This window comes from Salvelinus fontinalis, chromosome 17 (genome assembly GCF_029448725.1).
Source record: "Salvelinus fontinalis isolate EN_2023a chromosome 17, ASM2944872v1, whole genome shotgun sequence".
Taxonomy (NCBI): domain Eukaryota; kingdom Metazoa; phylum Chordata; class Actinopteri; order Salmoniformes; family Salmonidae; genus Salvelinus; species Salvelinus fontinalis.
In genome coordinates this window covers 24,583,569-24,608,780 of record NC_074681.1, presented here as the reverse complement: position 1 = coordinate 24,608,780, position 25,212 = coordinate 24,583,569, and the positions used below count along the sequence as shown (strand labels likewise).

The 25,212-nt window shown below is 41.5% G+C and overlaps 1 protein-coding gene across 3 annotated transcripts in view; it reads right to left on the bottom strand.

Annotated features, from left to right (window-relative positions):
- The window catches only part of LOC129814021 (dipeptidyl aminopeptidase-like protein 6), a 164,887-nt gene that overhangs the window by 109,158 nt on the left and 30,517 nt on the right, over positions 1 to 25,212 (bottom strand). The window contains exon 1 of one of the 3 annotated variants that reach the window (XM_055866760.1): positions 10,584 to 11,484. The exons of the other annotated variants lie outside the window; for them this stretch is intronic. Coding sequence (XP_055722735.1) covers positions 10,584 to 10,778 — 195 coding nt within the window. The 5' untranslated portion in view covers positions 10,779 to 11,484. Of the gene's footprint in view, positions 1 to 10,583; positions 11,485 to 25,212 lie in introns of those variants that run through there. 3 annotated transcript variants of the gene reach the window in all.

Here is a 25,212-nt window from a genome sequence, read left to right as displayed (position 1 = left end):
TCCAAAACAGACTGCAACTCTTTGTTAAGGGTTTCAGTGACTTCATTAGCTGTGGTTGCTGATGCGCATATGGTTTAATCATCAGCAAACATGGAGACACATGCTTCGTTAATTGCCAGTGGCAGGTCATTGGTAAAAATAGAAAGGAGTAGAGGGCCTAAAGGGCTGCCCTGCGGTAAACCACACTTTACAGGTTTGAAATTAAAGAAGCTTCCATTAAAGAAAACTCCGAGTTCTATTAGATAGATACAGTTGAAGTCGGAAGTTTACATACAATTTACCCAAATACATTTAAACTCAGTTTTTCACAATTCCTGACATTTAATCCCAGCAAAAAGTCCCTGTCGTAGGTCAATTAGTATCACCACTTAGAATTTTTTTTTACTCAGATTAAATGTCAGGAATTGTGAAAAACTGAGTTTAAATGTATTTGGCTAAGTTGTATGTAAACTTCCGATTTCAACTGTATACAGATGGCTCCAGTAGTGGAGGCTGGTGGGAGGAGCTATGGGAGGATAGGCTCATCGTAATGGCTGGAATGGAATTAATGGAACGGAGTCAAACATGTGGTTTCCATATCTTTGATGTGTTTGATACCGTTCCATTTATTCCATTCCAGTCATTACAACATTTTCCAGCTAATTTCCATGGATCTGAGAGAAATGTTTCAGTGTGAAAGCTAATTTGCTACAAATCTACGCATTTTGCCATGGCTAATTCTGTGTTCTTAAACTCAAACATTCCAACAAAACCAATGGAGGTCCCAATCTGGGCATGTACCCTGCCTGGCCTGTCTGTAATCCATACATGCCAAAAATACTCCTAAATGCATTGTTTGTCATTCAGGCGTGTTTCCTGAAAGCTTTGCTTTATTTTATTTCCCTCGACAACCCAGACTCAAGCCACTCCTAGAATAGTAAAGTGCTTCCTTTGACAAATGTCATTTGTTGAAGAAAAACTCACCCCTATTTGGTTTAGCTGGTCCTGCAGACCCTGATGATATCCTAACGTTGTCCCTCCTAACACTAGAGTGATGCCTGGGATCTGGGCCAAGCTTGATTCAGGGCTGACTGCACAAATCTAGAGTGTGTCCTTAAAGTAGCTTCTATCCAGACCAAAATGTACAGCTGGCTGGACAGGCAAGGGTGGGTCCTCAGAGCAGAACAGACCAGCAGAAGTGTATTGTATTCTCTGACTAACAGGCAGATGGAGCTGGGTCATTCTCATGAAACCATTAAAATACCATGGCAGTAATGATTTTAAATATAAAACATGTAATTTAGTAACGTAACAAAATATCATAATAATGTTCTTTACCTTGCACAAAGAGTCATTTCAACATAGGAATTCATTCATTTTGTATTTTATTGCATTTTCTGCTGAAATTCTCATTACCGCAACGCGTCCAGCTCTGTCTGAATGTATGTTGTTGTAATTTAAACAGAGTAAAATGAAGATATTCAGAAAAAAATTAATGGATTTTCTAATAGATGTTATCAAATGACAGAACAATTATTAACTGAATTATCATGTATAATAATAATGAAAAAATCTGAAGTATCCATGACTGATGTTCTCATCCTCCATAACATTTTACACACACACACACAGAGAATTTTAAATAAAGTTTGATTTTGAATGAAGCAACACATCTGCCAGTACCATCAAGATGGCTACCAGGTAAACAAATCTCTTTATATTTCTCCAGTTAAAAGTTAAACATTCGCTTGTCATACTGTGTACACGACAGTATTGATTATCATTACTGATACAGGTAGTTTTCCACATTTAGAAAAACGTTAGATTTAACATTTTCAATGAAAATATACTTCATTAATGTCTAATTATGTACATTGAGATTTTTTTTTTGCTTAGACATAATGTCTTCTCTATTGTTAGCATAACATGCTACGGTTCCTCATCCTTCGCAACACCATTCTCACTTACCCCTGCAATTTAAGTCCAGTTGCGGTAGAGAGAACTGTTTCGGTAATGAGAATTTAATCATACAGACTATATTTTTAAATATAATGAACTATTAATTGAAATATTATTTACTAACTGTTGATATTTTGCTTTATGTCCTGTTAAATTGCAGACAGTCAGCAAGTGACAAAAATAAAGCTTTAGCGAAGGCTTACAAAATTCAGAGAAAAAGTTTACACCAACCCAGAACTGCTGGAAGTGTACAGAAGGAAGGACAGAGAGGTTGGGGGTTGGAGAGGTTACAGCAAGAGTAATTAGCATATATAGTCTATAGGAAGCCTATGCCCCCATACAGCGTCTATAGGAAGTCAATACCCTACAGTGTTAGGAAGTCTACACATGCGTGCGCACACATCCACCACACACACGCTCTCACACACACACACACACACACACACACACACACACACACGCTCTCACACAATCAGTAAGCCATTTTGTTTATACTATAGGATGTCCACACACAGTCAGCAAGTGTAAGCCATTCAGTCCCTACTGTAGGATGCACACACGGGCACACACACGTGCACACACACACACGGTCAGTAAGCCATTCAGTCTCTACTATAGGATGACGTGTCCATAACAGTAAGATTTTTCCCATGTTTTGAGACATGCTCATTTCATATCATGCTTCTTTCCCATTTCCAGATATCAGAAATGAAAGCAAAATTGTAAAATCAAGAAAACTCAAGATCTGACAAAGAAGCAACATGAAAAGAAGAAAAAACAGTGGCGGGAAAACTCAAAAAGATATTACAGAAGAAAGAAACAGCTAAGAGCTGTATTGGACATAACACCATCAAGCCAGGAAGATGATACACTTCAACATGTTCAAAAAGCAAAATGAAGAAGTTATTCAAAATCTTCAAGAAGACACAGCCTCCCCAAGAGGACAGCCATTCTCACCTCAGCAGGTAAATGTCCCTGCCATCAACTCAACTCCTAAAAGAAGAGAGACATCTCTACAGACACCAGGACCAATGAAGACATCTACCCCAAAGGAATCACACAAAAAGAGGAACAGAAGAAAGAAAACATTATCAAAATGGAGGTCAAAGTTGCACTACACAGAAGAGAAGCTGCTGGAGAGGACCAAAGAGATGGTCAACCTAAAGAAATTACTGAAAAGACTTGAGATGATGGCCTAGAGGAAGCAGGTAATTGTCAACATGAAAGGCAGAGAGGTCCAGATGAAAACTACAAAGAGAGGTCATCAGAGAACATTACCCAATAACAGCCAGAGAAGACTAACGCGCAAAGGTGTTAGCTGCTTCCTACTTCAAGATGAAGTCTCCACTGTAATAAATGGGAAATCCAGAGAAATTCAGTAAAAGGGCCAGATATGCTGTGAGAGAGCCTTAATTAACAGACACTATGGCAAATCTTCATAGAAGATTTCTGTCTGAGAATGCACAACCTTTTCAAGGCTCAATTCCTTAAATTTAAGCCATTTTGGATTGGCCAGCAAAGAGTTACAGACAGAGAAATATGTGCTTGCAAAACACATGAAAACTTTGGCTTGAAGATAAAGAAGCTGCATGGGACACTATACAGGCCAGTGTGTGTAGTGACGATGACATGTGCTGTTCTAATATTTTTGTATATGTGTTGTTTTTATGTGTTCTCTGTTTTTAGCCTATGTATGTTATGTACTTTTGAAGCACTGCAAAATTAAATTGATTGAACATGAATCATGATTGTGCCAATATGATCTAATTTATTTTCTACATTAAATGTAATGATTTTAACCATACCTCAGTCTTAGTATACTTATTATCATTACCGAAATCATCAGCCTCATTTCCGAAACCTATGTATCATTACCGCAACAGGTGTTAATTTTATGTTCATTTAATGAAAGGAAAAATAGTAGTTTGATTTTAAATGCACGCTTGCCACAAGTTTGAAAATATGTCAGGTTTCAATGAAATATCAAAAATATTAGGTTGTAGATTGCGGAAGGTGTTGCAGTAATGAGAGAAATCAGTCAAAATCAACAAAAAAATGTCATTAAAAAATATATATTATTTCAGACTTTCAAGTAACTGTGCATGACTGTTAATAATCAATTAAAAAAATTGAAAATGTATTAGCTTTCCTAATGGTCTTGACGTTTTCAGTCCATTGCGGTAATGAGATTTTTAAGGACATGTTTTGGAAAATATGTTCAAAAAGGTGTTCAATTGTCAGTAAATATTTTAAAATGAATGCTCACAAACACTTCAGACCTTGTTATTAATGCCTAAAAAGGACATTTGTTGATGCATGTCTTTTTAAAGATTTCATGTTTGAAATCTTTGAAACCAAGATTTCGTGAGAATCACCCAGCTAGATGAGGATGCCCTGGTCTACCAACCAGAGTACCAGTATCCATCTCAATGACACATATCACACTTCAATCATGTACACAGGGTGTTATCACACCCTTTGAACTCCCACACCAACCAGTAGAGGCTGCTGAGGGGAGGATGGCTCATAATGTCTGGAACCGAGCTAATGGAATGTGTTTGATACCATTCCACTCATTCCACTCCAGCCATTACCACGAGCCCATCCTCCCCAATTAAGGTGCCACCAACCTCCTGTGAAGCCAACTCAGTACCAGACAAGCTGAGTACAGGACACCATAACAGAACAATGTAGCTACTAGGACAGGGTCGTCTTTGATTAGATTTCACTGGCTTTTATTTTGATCAACAACAAAAAATAATTGTATGATATCATTTAATCTGAATCTTTTTTAATCATTTTTATTTAATGTTTTGAGCAAGAAAGCACATCTGACAAAAGCTTGCAATAGCATGCAATATTAATCTAAAACGTTTTTAAACTGAGAAATAAGCATAAACCCAATCACTCATATCATCTCAAGTGAGAGAGAATTGAGTCAGGGAGAATAACCTAACAAATGTGAGTCCCCGGAAAGACAGCCTTTGTAGCAAACTATCCATGCTGTTTCATACTTCTGCCTTTCCTCTATTTTCAGGACACACATGAGTGGCAGTGACTTGTGTTTTCCTCAACGAGGGAAAAATACTCTTTTGTAAACTCAGATGTGATAATTAGTTAAAAATAAAACTGCTCTTCTACTATAAAAACCTGGTTTCACATTTCAACATTATGTTTGGCTTTCAATTGAAATGTGAGGAATACAAGGAGAAAAGCTTCCCAAGGCTGTGCTGAATGGCACAGCCAAATGGATCAGGTCAGACCTTCTATTGTGATAAATTACCCATTATAGGTGAGCATGGGTTTACAGTAAATGTGTCAGTGCACAATAGTAATTACCAACATAATTGCCACAAAAGTAGCAAAAATGTGTCTAATTGAATGTTATCTTATTGTCAGTTAAAATAAGTGTTCAAGAATTCCCACAGCACACCATACTCTCCAGTGCCCCACACCAAGCTTAACAATGTCCTAGCCTATCAGGTGATTCGATTAAAATAAAATACAAGGAACTCAAAATTAAGTAAACATCTATGAATCATATCGACAACTCAAAATTAAGTAAACATGTATGAATCAAATCGACAACTCTCTGTCATGAGATACCAAGGTCTCCTGCACAGTTCACACTCATGTGTCACCTTTCATTGTCAGGGGAGGAAGAGCTCAACAGTAGGAGGTGTTTGAGTTCCTCTGTTGGCTGGCTGGGGACCCGGGAAAAGTCAATATGGCTCCTGCTCACAAAGGGAACCTGCACCACAGGTCACTATCCTTTAAATGTCGCCATATTTTAGACTACAGCCGCCCCGCGATGATTAATTAAAGTCACTTTATTGGATTTCAGCCCCGGCTGCCATTAGCAGTAGAGGGTAATGAGAGAGAAATAACTCTGGCTGATATCCCAGGGGAATCTATAATACTGTACCACAGAATCCGGTTACTGCTGTTAACAATCTGTACATAAGTTAGATGGTGAGCATTACAGTGTTGAGGACACCAATAATCAGGGGTGCAACTTTCACTTATCCCCCCCAATTTTATTATTGGAATGTGATACAAAACGAGACACAGGTGTGCTTTGGGACAATGAGGATGCCTCCAAGCGGTCAGGAAGGCTGTTTTGGAGTGTTCATGCAACTGGACAAAAAACACATAATAATCTTTTTGTTTTATGTCCCCCCCACTTCTAAAGCCAAAGTTGCGCCCCTGCCAATAATAATTACATTACAATGTAAAAAACTTTGCATTCCAAATTTAATTTGCTGCGAGTAAGGAAGAATTTCCTCTCAGAAAAGAAACGTGATTGAAATTGAAATTCCCACTGAGGTCAAGAAAACAAAATGTCAACCTAGGAACCGTGAGACTCCTCAACTCATGGGGCAAAAGGTAATTTCATGCTCCAGTACTCCTCAGGGGACATCAGGAGGACTGAAGGTGAGCTGAAGGTGAGCTGTGCACTCCTAAATATGTTACAGGAAACATAGCAATCTGAGAATGGTTCCTCTGTTTTTTTAGTTACACATTGGAAATAACCCTAGAAAAAAAAATACACCTATCCTTAACCATGTTGCCCTAGACCACTGCGGGTGGCGCAGTGGTCTAGGGCACTGCATCGCAGTGCTAGCTGCGTCACCAGAGCCTCTGGGTTCACGCCCAGGCTCTGTCGCAGCCGGCCGCAACCGGGAGGTCCGTGGGCCGACGCACAATTGGCATAGCATCGTCCGGGTTAGGGAGGGTTTGGCCGGTAGGGATATCCTTGTCTCAGTATGTAAATGTAATAAAATGTATGCACTCTGCTGTAAGTCGCTCTGGATAAGAGCGTCTGCTAAATGACTAAAATGTAAATGTAAATGTTAAGTGCAATAAAATCCTGAAATTGAAAGATATATGAACCGGACCCTATTACTATTATTTGAATGGCCTATAGCATATAACTCATTAAATGCTGAGACCATTGTTGCAGTAGGACATTGGGGAACATGACACAGTCTAACAATGTCATTACACAGAGTAATTAACACCTATGTGTGGTGCTGTGTGGTGTCGTGTGGTGTCGTTTTGTGTGATGTGTTGTGCTGTGTAGTTCTGTGCTGTGTCCTTTCGTGTTGTTTCTTTCAGTGTCAACAGTATCAGTGACAGAGGCAGTGTGTTCACTCCCTCCCTGCTTGTCATCACAATACACATCAATAATGCAGAGGAGACATCCTCCTCATGCTGACAGCTTCACTATCTCTGGAGAGAGAAAAGAGATTAGATGGACACTCAGATGGAGCTCAAACAACAATGTATAAACACTGATGTCAAATACATGCCTTTATAATACAGAGCATAAACTGTTCAGAAATTATAGTGAAAATGAACTAAATGTTTGCATTTAAATGAAGCAGTTGTCATTGGGCATGATACGAATGCTGAATTCCCTTCATTATGCTGGCTACAGCTAGACCTACTTTGCAGCAGCTTAGCTGGAAGAGTCACTTTAGGTGGCCAATTCTTCACAGGATCCAAGTTTTATTTTCACGCCTGAGACGTAGGCTATACTGCTCATTGTCATTCTACAAGTCAGCACATTTCGAGCTTAGGGATTCGAGCAACACCGGTTTCAAAAGGACAAACTAAAACAAACTGTATGAGCATAGGTCTACTAAAGAATGCCTTAGCAAAAGCAGGGAATGTGATCTGTGTTCAATTTCATCACCATGGACAATAAAAAGGTGAGAGCCTCGTCGCAAACGTGGCCTTGAAGAATCATTATGGCTAAAACACAAAGCAAGACTACATCAGAATTGTCTTCAACATAGCCAATATATGGGCTACAGCGCATAGTCATCTATTGGACCTCCACATGTAAGTCCTTGCAAAACGAGAACCCATGAAAGCTTGCCAACTTCGATTAGATCATTACATTGCAAAAGAAGGCCAAATCACTGAATGATTACATTGGGTTTTCATTTGCCTCTAAACTACAAATAGAATGTTTAATTGTAATTAGTTTCAAGCAGGGACAGTTCCAGGCATAAGCGACATAAGCAGTCGCTTAGGACCCCCGGTCGCTAGAGGGCCCCAGACACCCCCCGTACCGTTCTGTAGGCATAAACTCAAACAGGATGTTCCAGTGACTCGAACCATTCAACGCTGGTCTGACCAATCGGAATCTACGCTTCAAGATCGTTTTGATCAAGTGGACTGGAACATTTCCCCAGAAGCCTCAGACAATAACATTGATTTATATGCAAACTCTGTGATTGAGTTTATTAGGAAGTGCATTGTAAAAGTTGTACCCACTGTGACTATTAAATCCTACCCCAACCAGAAACTGTGGATAGATGACAGTATTCGCACAAAACTGAAAGGGGCGAAACATCGCATTCAACCATGAAATGAGGTCGGGGATTATGGCTGAATATAAACAGTGTAGTTCTTACCTCAGCAAGGCAATCAAACAAGCTAAATGTCGGTACAGGGACAAAATGGAGTCGCAATTCAACAGCCCAGACACATGTGGCAGGGTCTACAGGCAATTACGAACTACAAAAAGCAAACCAGCCACATTGTGGACACCGATGTCTTGCTTCCAGACAAGCTAAACACCTTCTTTGCCCACGTTGAGGATAATACAGTGGCACCGACATGGCTCGCTACCAAGGACTGCCCCCCCCCCCCCCCTCCCTCCCTCCTGTACTCCCTTTTCACTAATGACTGCGTGGCCATAAACGTCTCCAACTCAATCATCAAGTTTGCAGACGGCACAACAGTAGTGGAACAACGACGAGACAGACTACAGGGAGGAGTTGAGGGCACTCGGCGTGTGGTGTCAGGAAAAACAACCTCTCACTCAACGTCTCACTCAACCTCTCACTCAAAAAACAAAGGAGATGATCGTGGACTTCAGGAAACAGCAGAGGGAGCACCCCCCTATCCACATCAACGGGACAGTAGAAGGTGGAAAGATAAGTTCCTCGGTGTACACATTACGGACAATTTGAAATGGCCCACCCACACAGACAGTGTGGTGAAGAAGCCGCAACAGTGCCTCTTCAACCTCTTTTCACCTAAAACCTAAAACCCTCACAAACTTTTACAGATGCACAATCAAGAGCATCCTGTCGGGTTGTATCGCCGCCTGGTACAGCAACTGCACCTCCCTCAACCGTAAGGCTCTCCAGAGGGTGGTGAGGTCTGCACAACGCATCACCGGGGGCAAACTACCTGCCCTCCAGGACACCTACACCACCCGATGTCACAGGAAGACCAAAAAGATCATCAAGGACAACAACAACCCAAGCCACTGCCTTTTCACCCCGCTAGCATCCAGAAGGCGAGGTCAGTACGAAACAAGAGACTGAAAAACAGCTTCTATCTCAAGGCCCTCAGACTGTTAAACAACCATCACTAAGAGAGGGTGCTGCCAACATACAGACCCAAATCACTGGCCACTTTAATAAATGGATTCAATAAAAGGTATCACTCGTCACTTTAAGTAATGCCACTTTAATAATGTTTACATATCCGACATTACTACTCTCATATGTATATACTGTATTTCAAACTACGCCGCAAGGCCACCGCTCATCCATATAGTTTTATATGTACATATTCTTATTCCATCCATTTACATTTGTGTGTATAAGGTAGTTGTTGGGGAATTATTAAATATTACTCCACTGTCGGAAACTAGAAGCACAAGCATTTCACTACACTCGCATTAACATCTGCTAACCATGTGTATTTGACAAATAAAAATTGTTTTGATTTTGTTTTACATTTAAATGGTAAAAGACAAACAAAATTAGCTTCTTAGCAAAGAGCAATTTCTCAAGCAAGAATTTTGCTAGGACTGTCTGGGAGTGGCCTGAATAGTAACGAAATAAAAATAGAAAGAGGTTTAGAACTTTTTCTTATTGCTCTAAGTTTAATAACTAATTTATGGGATCCAACCAAAACAGGCTGACATTTCAGGCAGTCTTTTCAAACAGCTCTTACGCTAAAAGGGCATTATCATAATGTTCACAATATTATTCCAACCTCAGTGTGGAAATACAGTACCAGTCAAAAGTTTGGACACACCTACTCATTCAAGGGTTTTTCTTTATCTTTACTATTTTATACATTGTAGAATAATAATGAAGACATCAGAACTATGAAATAACACATATGGAATCATGTAGTAATCAAAAAGTGTTAAACAAATCTAAATAGATTTTATATTTGAGATTCTTCAAAGTAGCCACCCTTTGCTACTTTTAAGCAGTTATAGTTGGCAAGCATCACAACTATAAGTGACACAGCCTATTCAGACACTACACAAGGCCAACCATCCAGACACAATAGGTTTCTTGAATAGCAACCACGCCTTGACTGGTGGAGCATCTGACGCTCTAAATTCATAGCCTACTGATCTGAGAATCACGGGGTAGCACATGCTGTTTCAGTTGCAAAACCATTTAGGTAAGAGTGAACCAACAACATAATTGCAGCAACATGATAGTTTAGGCCTAGAGTAAAATGATTGGGCAAACAATAGAAAGCAGATAGGGGCTATACAGGTGATCTGTTAAAGTTGTCAACGATTATCAGATGAAGGTTTGAATGATCAAATCCATAGGCCTACACCAATAGTTTAGTTGTTTAGAGCAAGGTCTTACACGCTCTTCCTCGCTCGCATTTTTCTTTCGATGGGGAACATGGGGTCTGCCGTCGGCCACGGGCTGCGGGGTCTTCCGTGTGTTGTTCTCCTCGTCCGCTACCTGTCCGCCGAGTAGGTGGCTGGCCTCAGGTGGGTGCGGGAAAGAATTCTTCGTATTAATCTTACCGGCGAATCTCTGATACAGCGAAGCCATAAGTCCAGTCAAAAACACTACAGCATGTCAAAGCAAGAGAAACCTCTCTTCTACGGGGACGAGTGTAGGCTACTGCTTCTTTTCTGTGCGCTTTGGAGAGATCCGACAGCGGGTGGCCAATTTATCCTCTGGAATAAAGCGGAGATGGTTCCAAAGAGAACATGTAAATTATCCCGATAAAATAACTTCTAAAAACGTTTTCCTGGTTGAATTAGAAAACAAACATAGCCTAACCAGCAAGTCCTCTGATCGATTGGATGTATTTTTTTCCTAAGGGAGCGGTGAGCAAGGCTACAGTAGGACGTTAATAGTCTGTGTCTGTATTCAGAGCACGTTGGTTCCCCTCTTCAATTCGTTGATGCCTTCTCACAGCGCGATTGCAGACCGTCTCTGTGGGTATCCAATCTGATATTCAATACAGTCTCAGAAAATTGTACCCAATCAAAATAACTAAAAAGGCTGCTAGACTTTCAACAGCTGTTTGGCGGCAAGAAAGACCCGGTGTGTGTGTATGTGTGAAGGACACCGAGAACCAGTGGCGCCTCGGTGGACGCGTTCTGCATGAGAAGTGAAGTAAACGGACTATGCACAACCTGTTATCTCAACAACACACCGCAGACTATAGCATACTGTATATAATGCACATTAATGTGGGGCAGAGAAGATTTCCTTTAATCCAATATTGCATTAGTCATTAAATAGTCCAGTCTCAAATGTGCTAATGGGCTACAAGCAGTCATGTAATTTGGAAAAATATTTTCGTTATTCTGTTCATTCCAGTCCCAATAACTGTTAATCCAGGACGGAGCTCGAGTGCCTCTCTGTGGCTCAATGAGAAACGACACTCATTCAGCAGAGGACGATGTTTATGACAGTTATAGTTTATAGTCTACATTGTATTTTATTCAACTTGTCTGAGCTTCTTCTCCACATTTGACTCTAGAAGGCCTTGGCTATCTCTATCACGAAGTCAACACATTCCTCTTGAATCCAGATACAAAAAGCATGTATTAATCACTTGAACCTGACGTTCTCTGGGAATGCGTTGAGTGCGATTCAGTACCCTGGACAGCGCCATAAACAGCACCCTGGACGCAGGTTGAGATTAATATGTTCCTAGAGTAAAAAAATGTCTAAAATAAAAAATGAGCTTTTTGGTATTATTTTAAGGTTGGGCATAAGGTTAGGAGTGCGATTGAGGTTAGGTTTAAAATCTGATTTTATTACCGTGACTAGGCTACTTAATGACCACTCTGTAGAGCTGTCTCCATGACAAGATTCATCCAAAAATGTCAACCTGCGCTATGGACATCAACTGCAAACCCGTTCAGTGAGCTTATATCGTATAAATGACCGTGTGTAGCTAATTATTGTGACTCAGAAGCACAGCGAGACCAGCTAGTCTTCACCATCATATACCTTTCCTCGCCTGCCCTAGTGGCCTTTTAGTAGTCAGAATTGTAACCTATGAGGATGGAGTTGTGAGGAATTTAAAGAAAACCAGGTACGTCTGTGCATGCTGTTAAATGTATAATGTATGTATAAATGTATAATGTATTGGGGTGTATGTGACACAGGAGGCTACTGAAGGGAGAACGGCTCATAATAATGGCAGGAACGGAGCAAATGAATTGGCATCAAACACCTGCGTTTGATGTATTTGATACCATTCCACCGATTCCGCTCCAGTCATTACCAGGAGCCCATTCTCCCCAGTTAAGGTGCCACCAACCTCCTGTGGTATGTGACCATGGTCAGTGGGGACAGGCAAATGTGGAGAGCTGAGAGCCTCCTCAGTCAGTTTCAGAGTGTCAAAGCACCCTGGCTGGCCTCCTCCCTGTGACAGCTCAGACCTCCATACTGGTGTTATGGTAGATTTCTGAGAAATGGGTCATCTACTGCACACACAAGTACAACTTCAAAGCAGCACCACTCACTATGATACCAAATAGACCATGCCGTAGACGCCATCAAGCATTAATGTCATTTGACTAAAAGGCTAGGACAGAAATCTATTGAAGTGGATTAAAACTATCCCCCTGATTCATTTCACAACTGTCTCATCTGCACAGAGAGACTAGAGTAATCACATGCTCCATCCTAATTATAAATGACAGTTGGGAAAATATTGTAGATTCCAAAGTTAACAATGAGTGGGTTTCAATTAATTTTCCTTTTTCCATTGCGAGTCATTTTCATATCATTCCCCAGAGCCGCTGGAGGCTCATTGATTCATGAATTGAATTAAAAATGCATCCCTCCCTCTTCACTACAAAAAAACTTTTCCAATCCAAAACCATGGGCCTAGAACACGTGTCAAACTCATTCCATGAAGGGCAGAGTGTCTGCGGAATTTCACTCCTCCCTTGTACTTGATCGATCAACAAGGTCACTGATTTTTTTATTTTTATTTTTTATTTCACCTTTATTTAACCAGGTAGGCAAATTGAGAACACGTTCTCATTTACAATTGCGACCTGGCCAAGATAAAGCAAAGCAGTTCGACACATACAACAACACATAGTTACACATGGAGTAAAACAAACATACAGTCAATAATACAGTGAAAAATAAGTCTATATACAATATGAGCAAGTGAGGTGAGATAAGGGAGGTGAAGGCAAACAAAATATATATATAAATAAATAAAAATATAAAAAGGCCATGGTGGCGAAGTAAATACAATATAGCAAGTAAAAAATAACACTGGAATGGTTGGTTTGCAGTGGAAGAAGGTGCAAAGTAGAGATAGAAATAATGGGGTGCAAAGAAGCAAAATTAATAAATAAATACAGTAGGTAAAGAGGTAGTTGTTTGGGCTAAATTATAGATGGGCTATGTACAGGTGCAGTAATCTATGAGCTGCTCTGACAGCTGGTGCTTAAAGCTAGTGAGGGAGATAAGTGTTTCCAGTTTCAGAGATTTTTGTAGTTCGTTCCAGTCATTGGCAGCAGAGAACTGGAAGGAGAGGCGGCCAAAGGAAGAATTGGTTTTGGGGGTGACCAGAGAGATATACCTGCTGGAGGGCGTGCTACGGGTGGGCGTTGCTATGGTGACCAGCGAGCTGAGATAAGGGGGGACTTTACCTAGCAGGGTCTTGTAGATGACCTGGAGCCAGTGGGTTTGGCGACGAGTGTGAAGCGAGGGCCAGCCAACGAGAGCGTACAGGTCGCAGTGGTGGGTAGTATATGGGGCTTTGGTGACAAAACGGATGGCACTGTGATAGACTGCATCCAATTTATTGAGTAGGGTTTTGGAGGCTATTTTGTAAATGACATCACCGAAGTCGAGGATTGGTAGGATGGTCAGTTTTACAAGGGTATGTTTGGCAGCATGAGTGAAGGATGCTTTGTTGCGGAATAGGAAGCCGATTCTAGATTTAACTTTGGATTGGAGATTCTTGATGTGAGTCTGGAAGGAGAGTTTACAGTCTAACCAGACACCTAGGTATTTGTAGTTGTCCACATATTCTAAGTCAGAGCCGTCCACAGTAGTGATGCTGGACAGGCGGGCAGGTGCAGGCAGCGATCGGTTGAAGAGCATGCATTTAGTTTTAATTGTATTTAAGAGCAATTGGAGGCCACGGAAGGAGAGTTGTATGGCATTGAAGCTCGCCTGGAGGGTTGTTAACACAGTGTCAAGAGAAGGGCCAGAAGTATACAGAATAGTGTCGTCTGCGTAGAGGTGGATCAGAGACTCACCAGCAGCAAGAGCGACATCATTGATGTATACAGAGAAGAGAGTCGGTCCAAGAATTGAACCCTGTGGCACCCCCATAGAGACTGCCAGAGGTCCGGACAACAGACCCTCCGATTTGACACACTGAACTCGATCAGAGAAGTAGTTGGTGAACCAGGCGAGGCAATCATTAGAGAAACCAAGGCTGTCGAGTCTGCCGATGAGGATGTGGTGATTGACAGAGTCAAAAGCCTTGGCCAGGTCAATGAATATGGCTGCACAGTACTGTTTCCTATCGATAGCGGTTAAGCTATCGTTTATGACCTTGAGCGTGGCTGAGGTGCACCTATGACCAGCTCTGAACCCAGATTGCATAGCGGAGAAGGTATAGTGGGATTCGAGATGGTCGGTAATCTGTTTGTTGACTTGGCTTTCGAAGACCTTAGAAAGGCAGGGTAGGATAGATATAGGTCTGTAGCAGTTTGGGTCTAGAGTGTCTCCCCCTTTGAAGAGGGGGATAACCGCAGCTGCTTTCCAATCTTTGGGAATCTCAGACGACACGAAAGAGAGGTTGAAAAGGCTGGTAATAGGGGTGGCAACAATTTCAGCAGATAGTTTTAGAAAGAAAGGGTCCAGATTATCTAGCCCGGCTGATTTGTAAGGGTCCAGATTTTGCAGCTCTTTCAGAACATCAGCTGACTGTATTTGGGAGAAAGAGAAATGGGGAAGGCTTGGGCGAGTAGCAGAGGGGAGGGCAGTGCTGTTGACCGGGGTAGGGGTAGCCAGGTGGAAAGCATGGCCAGCCGTAGAAAAATGCTTATTGAAATTCTCAATTATAATGGATTTGTCGGTGGTGACAGTATTTCCTATCTTCAGTGCAGTTGGAAGCTGGGAGGAGGTGTTCTTATTCTCCATGGACTTTACAGTGTCCCAGAATTTTTTTGAGTTTGTGTTGCAGGAAGCAAATTTCTGCTTGAAAAAGCTAGCCTTGGCTTTTCTAACTGCCTGTGTATACTGGTTTCTAGCTTCCCTGAAAAGTTGCATATCACGGGGGCTGTTCGATGCTAATGCAGAACGCCATAGGATGTTTTTCTGTTGGTTAAGGGCAGTCAGGTCAGGAGAGAACCAAGGGCTATATCTGTTCCTGGTTCTAAATTTCTTGAATGGGGCATGCTTATTCAAGATGGTGAGGAAGGCATTTAAAAAAAATATCCAGGCATCCTCTACTGACGGGATGAGATCAATATCCTTCCAGAATACCTCGGCCAGGTCGATTAGAAAGGCCTGCTCGCTGAAGTGTTTCAGGGAGCGTTTGACAGTGATGAGTGGAGGTCGTTTGATCGCTGACCCATTACGGATACAGGCAATGAGGCAGTGATCGCTGAGATCTTGGTTGAAAACAGCAGAGGTGTATTTGGAGGGCAAGTTGGTTAGGATGATGTCTATGAGGGTACCCGTGTTTACGGAATTGGGGTGATACCTGGTAGGTTCATTGATAATTTGTGTGAGATTGAGGGCATCAAGCTTAGATTGTAGGATGGCTGGGGTGTTAAGCATGTTCCAATTTAGGTCGCCTAGCAGCACAAGCTCTGAAGATAGATGGGGGGCAATCAGTTCACATATGGTGTCCAGAGCACAGCTGGGGGCAGAGGGTGGTCTATAGCAGGCGGCAACAGTGAGAGACTTGTTTTTAGAGAGGTGGATTTTTAAAAGTAGGAGTTCAAATTGTTTCGGAACAGACCTGGATAGTAAAACAGAACTCTGCAGGCAATCCTTGCAGTAGATTGCAACACCGCCCCCTTTGGCCGTTCTATCTTGTCTGAAAATCTTGTAGTTAGGGATGAAAATGTCAGAATTTTTGGTGGTCTTCCTAAGCCAGGATTCAGACACGGCTAAAACATCTGGGTTGGTAGAGTGTGCTAAAGCAGTGAACAAAACAAACTTAGGGAGGAGGCTTCTAATGTTAACATGCATGAAACCAAGGCTATTACGGTTACAGAAGTCATCAAAAGAGAGCGCCTGGGGAATAGGAGTGAAGCTAGGTACTGCAGGGCCTGGATTCACCTCTACATCACCAGAGGAACAGAGGAGGAGTAGGATAAGGGTACGGCTAAAAGCTATGAGAATTGGTCGTTTAGAACGTCTAGAACAGAGAGTAAAAGGAAGTTTCTGGGGGCGATAAAATAGCTTCAAGGAATAATGTACAGACAAAGGTATGGTAGGATGTGAATACAGTGGAGGTAAACCTAGGTAATGGGTGATGATGAGAGAGATATAGTCTCTAGAAACATCATTGAAACCAGGTGATGTCATCGCATATGTGGGTGGTGGAACTGAGAGGCTGGATATATAGTGAGCAGGGCTAGAGGCTCTACAGTGAAATAAGCCAATGAACACTAACCAGAACAGCAATGGACAAGGCATATTTACATTAAGGAGAGGCATGCTTAATCGAGTGATCATAAGGGTCCAGTGAGTAGAGGTTGGTTGGGGTCACGGCGATCCAGACAGCTGGCCGGGTAGCTGGCTATCGGTAGCAAGATAACATAGGATGGAGGTCTGTTTTTTTTTTTTTTTTTTGTCACCTCGTTCGTTTCCGTCGGTAGATTAGTGGGGTTCCGTGTGGTAGAGGGGATCGATCCAATTGGCAAAATAGATATAGTGACCCAGGAAAAAAAATAAAATAATAAATAAAAAATTGTCCGGTATATTTATTTAGATAGCAGCCGATAAGACAGCTAATAATTAGCAGATGGGTATTCAGAAACGTCGCAATGGAAAAACCTGTTGAAACCACCTCGGACAATTACGTCGGCAGACCAGTCGTGATGGATCGGCGGGGCTCCGTGTCGGCAATAAAAGGTCCAGTCCAATTGGCAAAAGAGGTATTGTAGCCCAAGAATTCGCTGGTAGGCCTCTTCGGCTAGCCGGCAGATGGGCCTAGCTCGAGGCTAGCTCAAGGCTAACTGGTGCTTGTTTCGGGACAGAGGTATTAGCCAGTAGTAGCCACTTGGTTGCAGCTAACTAGCGACGATGATCCGGTGTAATTGTCCAGAGCTTGCGTCAGGAATCCGGTGATGTGGTAGAGAAAAAGCAGTCCTATATTCTCTGGGTTGATATCGCGGCTGCAGACTGGCAGGTATTGGCCCGAGCTGAAGCTGGCTGGTGTCCGAGTTAAGGGTGAAGACCGCAGCAGTGGCTAACTGACTACTAGCTAGTAGCTAGTTATCTGGCTAGCTTCTGATTGGGGTTACGGTTCTAAAGTATAAAAAATAGCAGATCCGTACCACATTGGGTGAGACGGGTTGCGGGAATGTATATTCAGTTCCAAGATGGAAAGTGAAATTAAAATATATACGAAATGTATACAAAAAATATGAGGACTATTTACGCGGGACAAGACAAGACAAACACACGTCCGACTGCTACGCCATCTTGGAATTTAGGAACTCCCCTCACCTGGGTGTCTAGGTCTTAATTGGACACAAATTGAATGGAAATAATGAATATCAGCTTACACTTGGCCCTCCATGGAATGAATTTGATACCCATGGCCTAGAATATAAGGGTCATTGGTTGGAAAGGGTCATTTTCAACCATAAATGTTTATAAATGTCAAAGGTAAAAGTCCTTTGGTTGGTAAACATTCAATTTTGGCTACAATATTCAGTGTACTACTTACAGGTTTTTACTCTCTAAAACGACTCTCTAAAACAATGGGTTGAATTGAGATATTCACTATAAATAAAAAAGTATGTGGACACCCCTTCAAATTGGTGGATTCGGCTATTTCAGCCAAACCTTTTCCTGAAATGTGTATTAAATTGAGCACACAGCCATGCAATCGCCATAGACAATCATTGGCAGTAGAATGGCCTTACTGAAGAGCTCAGTGACTTTCAATGTGGCCCCATCATAGTATGCCACCTTTCCAACAAGTCAGTTCTTCAAATTCCTGTCCTGCTAGAGCTGCTCAGGTCAACTAAGTGATGTTATTGTAAAGTGAAAACGTCTAGGAGCAACAACAGCTAAGCCGTGAAGTGGTAGGCTACACAAGAATGGGACCGCCAAGTGCTGAAGTGCATAGCGTGTAAAAATCGCCTGTCCTCGGTTGCGACACTCACTACCGAGTTCCAAACTGCCTCTGGAAGCAACGTAAGCACAATAACTGTTTATTGGGAGCTTCACGAAATGGGTTTCCATGGCTGAGCAGCCACACACAAGCCTAAGATCACCATAAACAATGCCAAGCATCGGCTGGAGTGGTGTAAATCTCGCTGACACTGATGAATCATGCTTCACCATTTGGGAGTCCGAAAAACAAATCTGGGTTTGGTGGATGGAAGGAGAAAGCTACCTGCCCCAATGCATAGTGCCAAATTTAAAGGTTGGTGGAGGAGGAATAATGGTCTGGAGCTGTTTTTCATGGTTCGGGCTAGGCCCCTTCATTTTGGGGGGTGGATGGAAGGCATATAACGCAAACGTAGAGCAACGCAAACGTAGAGCAACCCAAATGGTTGCGATTTCAAATCTCATTACAGAAAACTTTTGCATGTTAGCTAACCCTTCCTCTAACCTTAACCCCTTTAGCTAACCCTTCACCTAACCCTAACCTTAATGCTTTAACTCCTAAACTTAAGCCTAACCCGTAGCCTAGCTAATGTTACTGTAGGTAACTTTCTCTTGCCACTTTACCTTCACCTATTGTGTTGCACCATTGGGGTTGGTGATACTAGTTCAAATTAGAGACCAAGTTATTCTACCTCTTACTGTAAACAACTTAATCAAGCCTAAAAATATACAAAACTGTCACATAATAAAGGTAGTTGTGTCTTCAGTTACTTGAACTAGCATTGAAATTTGAGGCGTGAGGTTAATTTCTCCCGACATGTCGACACTTGTTCCATGTTGAAAGGGTGGCTACTTTGAAGAATCTCAAATAGAAAATATATTTTGATTTGTTTAACACTTTTTTGGTTACTACATAATTCCATATGTGTTATTTCATAGTTTTGATGTCTTCACTATTATTCTACAATGTAGAAAACAGTAAAAATAAAGAAAAACCCTGGAAGGAGTAGGTGTGTCAAAACCGTTGACTGGTACTGTATACTTAAGTATCAAAAGTAAAACAAAAAGTATAAATCCTTTCAAATTCCTTATATTAAGCCAAGCAGACGGCACCATTTTCTTGTTTTGAAAATGTACGGATAGCCAGGGGCACCCTCAGACATCCTTTACAAACAATGCATTTGTGTTTATTAAATCCGCCAGATCAGAAACAGTAGGGATGACCAAGTGTTCTCTGAATAAGTGCATGAATTTGACTATTTTCCTGTCCTGCTAAGCATTCAAAATGTAATGAGTACTTTTGGGTGTCAAGACAAATGTATTGAGTAAAAAGTTCATTATTTTCTTTTGGAATGTAGTGAAGTAAAAGTAAACGTTGTCAAAAATAAAAATAGTAAAGTAAAGATACCCCAAAAAACTTAAGTAGTGCTTTAAAGTATTTTTTCTTAAGTACTTTACACCACTGATGTTAGATTCACCTATGTTTTTTATTATCATGCAGGTTTGTCAGGACATTGTAACTTTTGAAGCTCATTCTAAATGCATATGTGATTTCTGTCTCAGGGGATTGCACTGTGTGCAAGTGTTCAATTTAGACCACAATTAGTTGAATTAGGTGTTAGTCAAGGGCTGGAACAAAAACCTGTAAACTACTGTCGGTGTATAAAAAAACTCTGTGGCTGTCATATCAAAATTTGACCTCATGTAATGAACAAGCTTATGAATGTTGGAGGTTAATCTCTTTGATCTGTCCCTCACTTGGGAATTGCTAGAATGGCGCTGAAGGGAATAGCAGCCGTATTACGGGCTCCTGACCAATTGTGCTACATTGTGTGTGTTTGTTTTTGCGTTGATCTTAACTTTTTTTGGTAAATATTGTTTCCGCCATAACCGAAAAGAGCTTCTGGACATCAGAACATTGATCACTGAAGGAAGAGGCAGCATTATAGAGGCTGGCATGCGGGACACCTGACGAGACTACATTGGCGAGTGGGTAAACCGCTTCTACTCTCCGTTCTATTGGCGAACATGCAATCACTTGAGAATAAACTGGACGAGCTCCGTTTGAAACTATCCTATAAACTTGATCTGAAGAAAGGTGTTGTACATAAACTTTTTGTCGTCTGTAGCCGCTATGACTTGAAACGGTGTCACTTCCATCACACTTCCGCATTGTCTCTGTGCTGCTGTAATATTTGTTGCTACTTGGCTACCTGATCAACTTAGTTTTTTACTTTTAATAACCATTTAATCAAACTCTATATTTAACAAATTTACCAACGTCTTAGTTTTGTCCTCACTCAACCTTTTTCATTAAACTTTTTCACCCCTTTATCTGGACATGCGGGACCTCCACCAGCCGAAAAAGCTAAGTAACATTATGTCTTCTAATTGCAGTAGCTGTACTCATAATATGCCGTATCGCCTTACGGTGACGATAGCCGAGTTGCAAGCCCGGCCTTCACTCTCAATTGTTAGGCAATGGCAATAAGTGTATGAAAGGATGAAACAGTGTCTGTGCCACCAGTAAGGACAGGTAGTCGTGTTTATCCCGCAGCCGAACAATCTTCTCACGGCTTCTAGAAAGAACTGCTTTCGGCATGCTCAACCGGAATCGCTCATTCAGCCAATAAAAACATTACCCCAGTTTTCCCCACGAAGCAGCAAGTCGGTGTCATAGCCTGAGCCTTCTCAGGTCTCTCTTCCACCCATTTTGTGTCTGAGCTGCCAAAGCCTCCCACCACTAGCTCTGACAAAATGAAAACCTTAGTCATTGGCGACTCCATTACCCGCAATATTAGAATCATTTAGCGATCATACATTGTTTACCAGGGGGCAGGGCTACCGCCATAAAGGCTAATCTGAAGATGGTGCCTGCAGAGGTTAAAACTGACGAGTGTAGAGAGCACAAAGATATACAGTTGAAGTCGGAAGTTTACATACACCTTAGCCAAATATATTTAAACTCAGTTTTTCACAATTCCTGACATTTAATCCTAGTAAAAATTCCCTGTCTGTCAGTTAGGATCCCCACTTTATTTTAAGAATGTGAAACGTCAGAATAATAGTAGAGAGAATTATTTATTTCAGCTTTTATTTCTTTCATCACATTCCCGGTGGGTCAGAAGTTTACATACACTCAATTAGTATTTGGTAGCATTGCCTTTAAATTGTTTAACTTGGTTCAAACATTTTGGGTAGCCTTCCACAAGCTTCCTACAATAAGTTGGGTGAATTTTGGCCCATTCCTCCTGACAGAGCTCGTGTAACTGAGTCAGGTGTGTAGGCCTCCAGGTTTGTAGGGCTCCAACTTCCTGACTGATGTCTTGAGATGTTGCTTCAATATATCCACATAATCTTCCTGCCTCATGATAACATCTATTTTGTTAAGTGCACCAGTCCCTCCTGCAGCAAAGCACACCTACAACATGATGCTGCTACCCCCGTGCTTCACAGTTGGGATGGTGTTCTTCGGCTTGCAAGCCTCCCCCTTTTTCCTCTAAACATAAGGATGGTCATTATGGCCAAACAGTTCTATTTTTGTTTCATCAGACCAGAGGACATTTCTCCCAAAAGTACGATCTTTGTCCCCATGTGCAGTTGTAAACCGTCTGGCTTTTTTATGGCGGTTTTGGAGCAGTGGCTTCTTCCGTGCTGAGCGACCTTTCTGGTTGTCAATATAGGACTCGTTTTACTGTGAATATAGATACTTTTGTACCCGTTTCCTCCAGCATCTTCACAAGGTCCTTTGTTGTTGTTCTGGAATTGATTTGCACTTTTTGCACCAAAGTACGTTCATCTCTAGGAGACAGAACACGTCTCCTTCCTGAGCGGTATGACGGCTGCGTGGTCCCATGGTGTATATACTTGCGTACTATTGTTTGTACAGATGAACGTGGTACCTTCAGGCATTTGGAAATTTCTCCCAAGGATGAACCAGACTTGTGGAAGTCTACACATTTTTTTCTGAGGTCTTGGCTGATTTCTTTTGATTTTTCCATGATGTCAAGCAAAGAGGCCCTGAATTTGAAGGTAGGCCTTGAAATACATCCACAGGTACACTTCCTATCGACTCAAATGATGTCAATTAGCCTATCAGAAGCTTCCATGACATCATTTTCTGGAATTTTCCAAGCTGTTTAAAGGCACAGTCAACTTAGTGTATGTAAACTTCTGACCCACTGGAATTGTGATACCGTGAATTATACGTGAAATAATCTGTCTGTAAAAAATTGTTTGAAAAATTACTTGTGTCATATACAAAGTAGATATCCTAACCAACATGCCAAAACTATACTTTGTTAACAAGAAATTTGTGGAGTGGTTGAAAAAACGAGTTTTAATGACTCCAACCTAAGTGTATGTAAACTTCCTACATCGCACCAGCGATGTTCGGATGAAACAGTTAGAGGTCACCAAGCACAACATAGCTTCAGCGTGAAACTTAGCTAGAAAGATGTTTCGGCATCGAGTAATTGTCTCTGGCCCGCTCCCAGTTAGGGGGAGTGAGGAGCTCTACAGCAGACTTGTTCAACTCAATCACTGTTTGAAAACTGTTTACTGCTCCTCCCAAAATATTTAATTTGTAGATAATTGGCCCTCTTCTTGAGACCAAGCCTGGCATGCTGAGGAGTGACGGATTCCATCCTAGCTGGAGGGGTGCTCTTATCTTATCTATCAACATAGACAGGGCTCTAACTCCACAAAGAGATAGGGTGCAGGCTAGGCAGCAGGCTGTTAGCCAGTCTGCCAGATTAGTGTAGTCTGCCCCTATCACAGTCAGTGTAGTCAGCTCAGTTTTCCACATAGAGAACGTGTCTGTGTCTAGATCTAGGTCTGGCAAAACGAAACATGGCGGTGTTCGCCTTAGAAATCTCACTGGAATTAAGTATTCATCCATTCCTGTCACATCTCAAAAACAAGACTACTAAAATGGTAGATCCCTCACTTCCCAGGCAGTAATAGTCAATGAACTAATCACTGATCATAAACTTGAGTGGACCGAAACATGGCTTAAGCCTGATGAATTTACTGCGTTAAATGATGCCTCTCCTCCAGGTTACACTAGTGATCATATCCCCTGCGCGTCCTGCAAAGATGGACGTGTTGCTAACATTTACGACAGGAAATGTCAATTTACGAAAGACTGCATTTTTGTCTTTTGAGGTTCTAGTCATGAAATCTATGCAGCCTACTCAATCACTTTTTATAGCTACTGTTTACCAGCCTCCTGGGCAAATTTTATGAAAATCAAATACAGAAATATTCTACTTACATAAGTATTCACACCCGAGTCAATATAATAACTTTTGGCAGCGATTACAGCTGTGAGTCTTTCTGGGTAAGGCTCTAAGAGCTTTGCACACCTGGAATGTACAATACTTGCACATTATTATTTAAAACAATCTTCAAGCTCTGTCAAGTTTTGTTAATCATTGCTAGACAGACATTGTTAAGTCTTGCCATAGATTTTCAAGCCAATTTAAGCTTTAACCCCACCCATCTCCTTAAGGGTTGAGCCGGGCGTTCTGTTCTTACAACAGCAGTCAAGCACCCAAGCTAACTGGCAAACGTTGGCTAGCTACTGCCAGACACAAATAAGAGAACAGCTCACTGACCATTTTACTCACCCTAGCTGAGCTGGTTAAGCTGTTCTTCTGTTATCCAAAGCGTTGGTGATGGCAACTGTGCTGCTGGCAACAATTCACTTTTTTGCCACCGTTTACTGACACCGGCCATATTCAACGGGTGTTAAGCGTTTGTAAATTCGCACTCTAGCTGGATAGCTAAACAAGGAACCCTAATACCAACTCATGACGTTACTACAGGTAGCTAACCAACCAGGTTCAATGTTAGCTAGCTAATATTAGGCTATAACTAGCTAAGCAAATGGCTCTGAGATACGAATAATATTACTACACAGATCATACACATAACGTTATCTAGCGAGCCAGCCAGCTACCGTTAGCTAGCTAGCCAACAGTACACTAACTTGAAATGAAAACAACTTTCTGACGAAATTAGAAATGTGTAATATATGAACATATAGCTAGATAGACTCTTACCCGTACATATGGACGGACGCTTCTCACTCTCTGTCACGGATGCCATGGTTGCCCTTAGTTTGAAGATGTAATCCGGAGACGGGTGTTTTCTCCACCTCCTTAGCTATCATACACTAATACCACTGTTACAAAAGTCAGTCTTCCAGAAAGTGGAGAGCAATACTTATGCAGTTCTACTATGTGATATACATTTTTTTAAAGCCACGTTAGATAGGATTATCTACACATACTGACATAAGCGTGCTATATGGCACACCAATCTGAACTCATCTCTCGGCATGTCCAGCCCACTTATTATCTCAGCCAATCATGGCTAGTGGGACGGTTGCTCGCTTTTCTGTGGCTAAACCAACTAGGCTCGTAATTTAAAATTTGTATTCATATTTACAGATTTGCATACAAGTTTGTTATTAAGGCACATGAAAGTTCACATGTTCCAGAAGGCATTTCTGCCAGAAAAAGCATTTGGATTTTAAAAAAAAGTTTAAGTTCAAATGGCTCTCCTGTGAAGTAGTGACGTGCGACATACGCCTAGTTTCCTGAAATAGGTCACATATGCTGCTGCTACTCTGTTTATTATCTATGCTGATTGCTTAGTCACTTTTACCCCTACCTACATG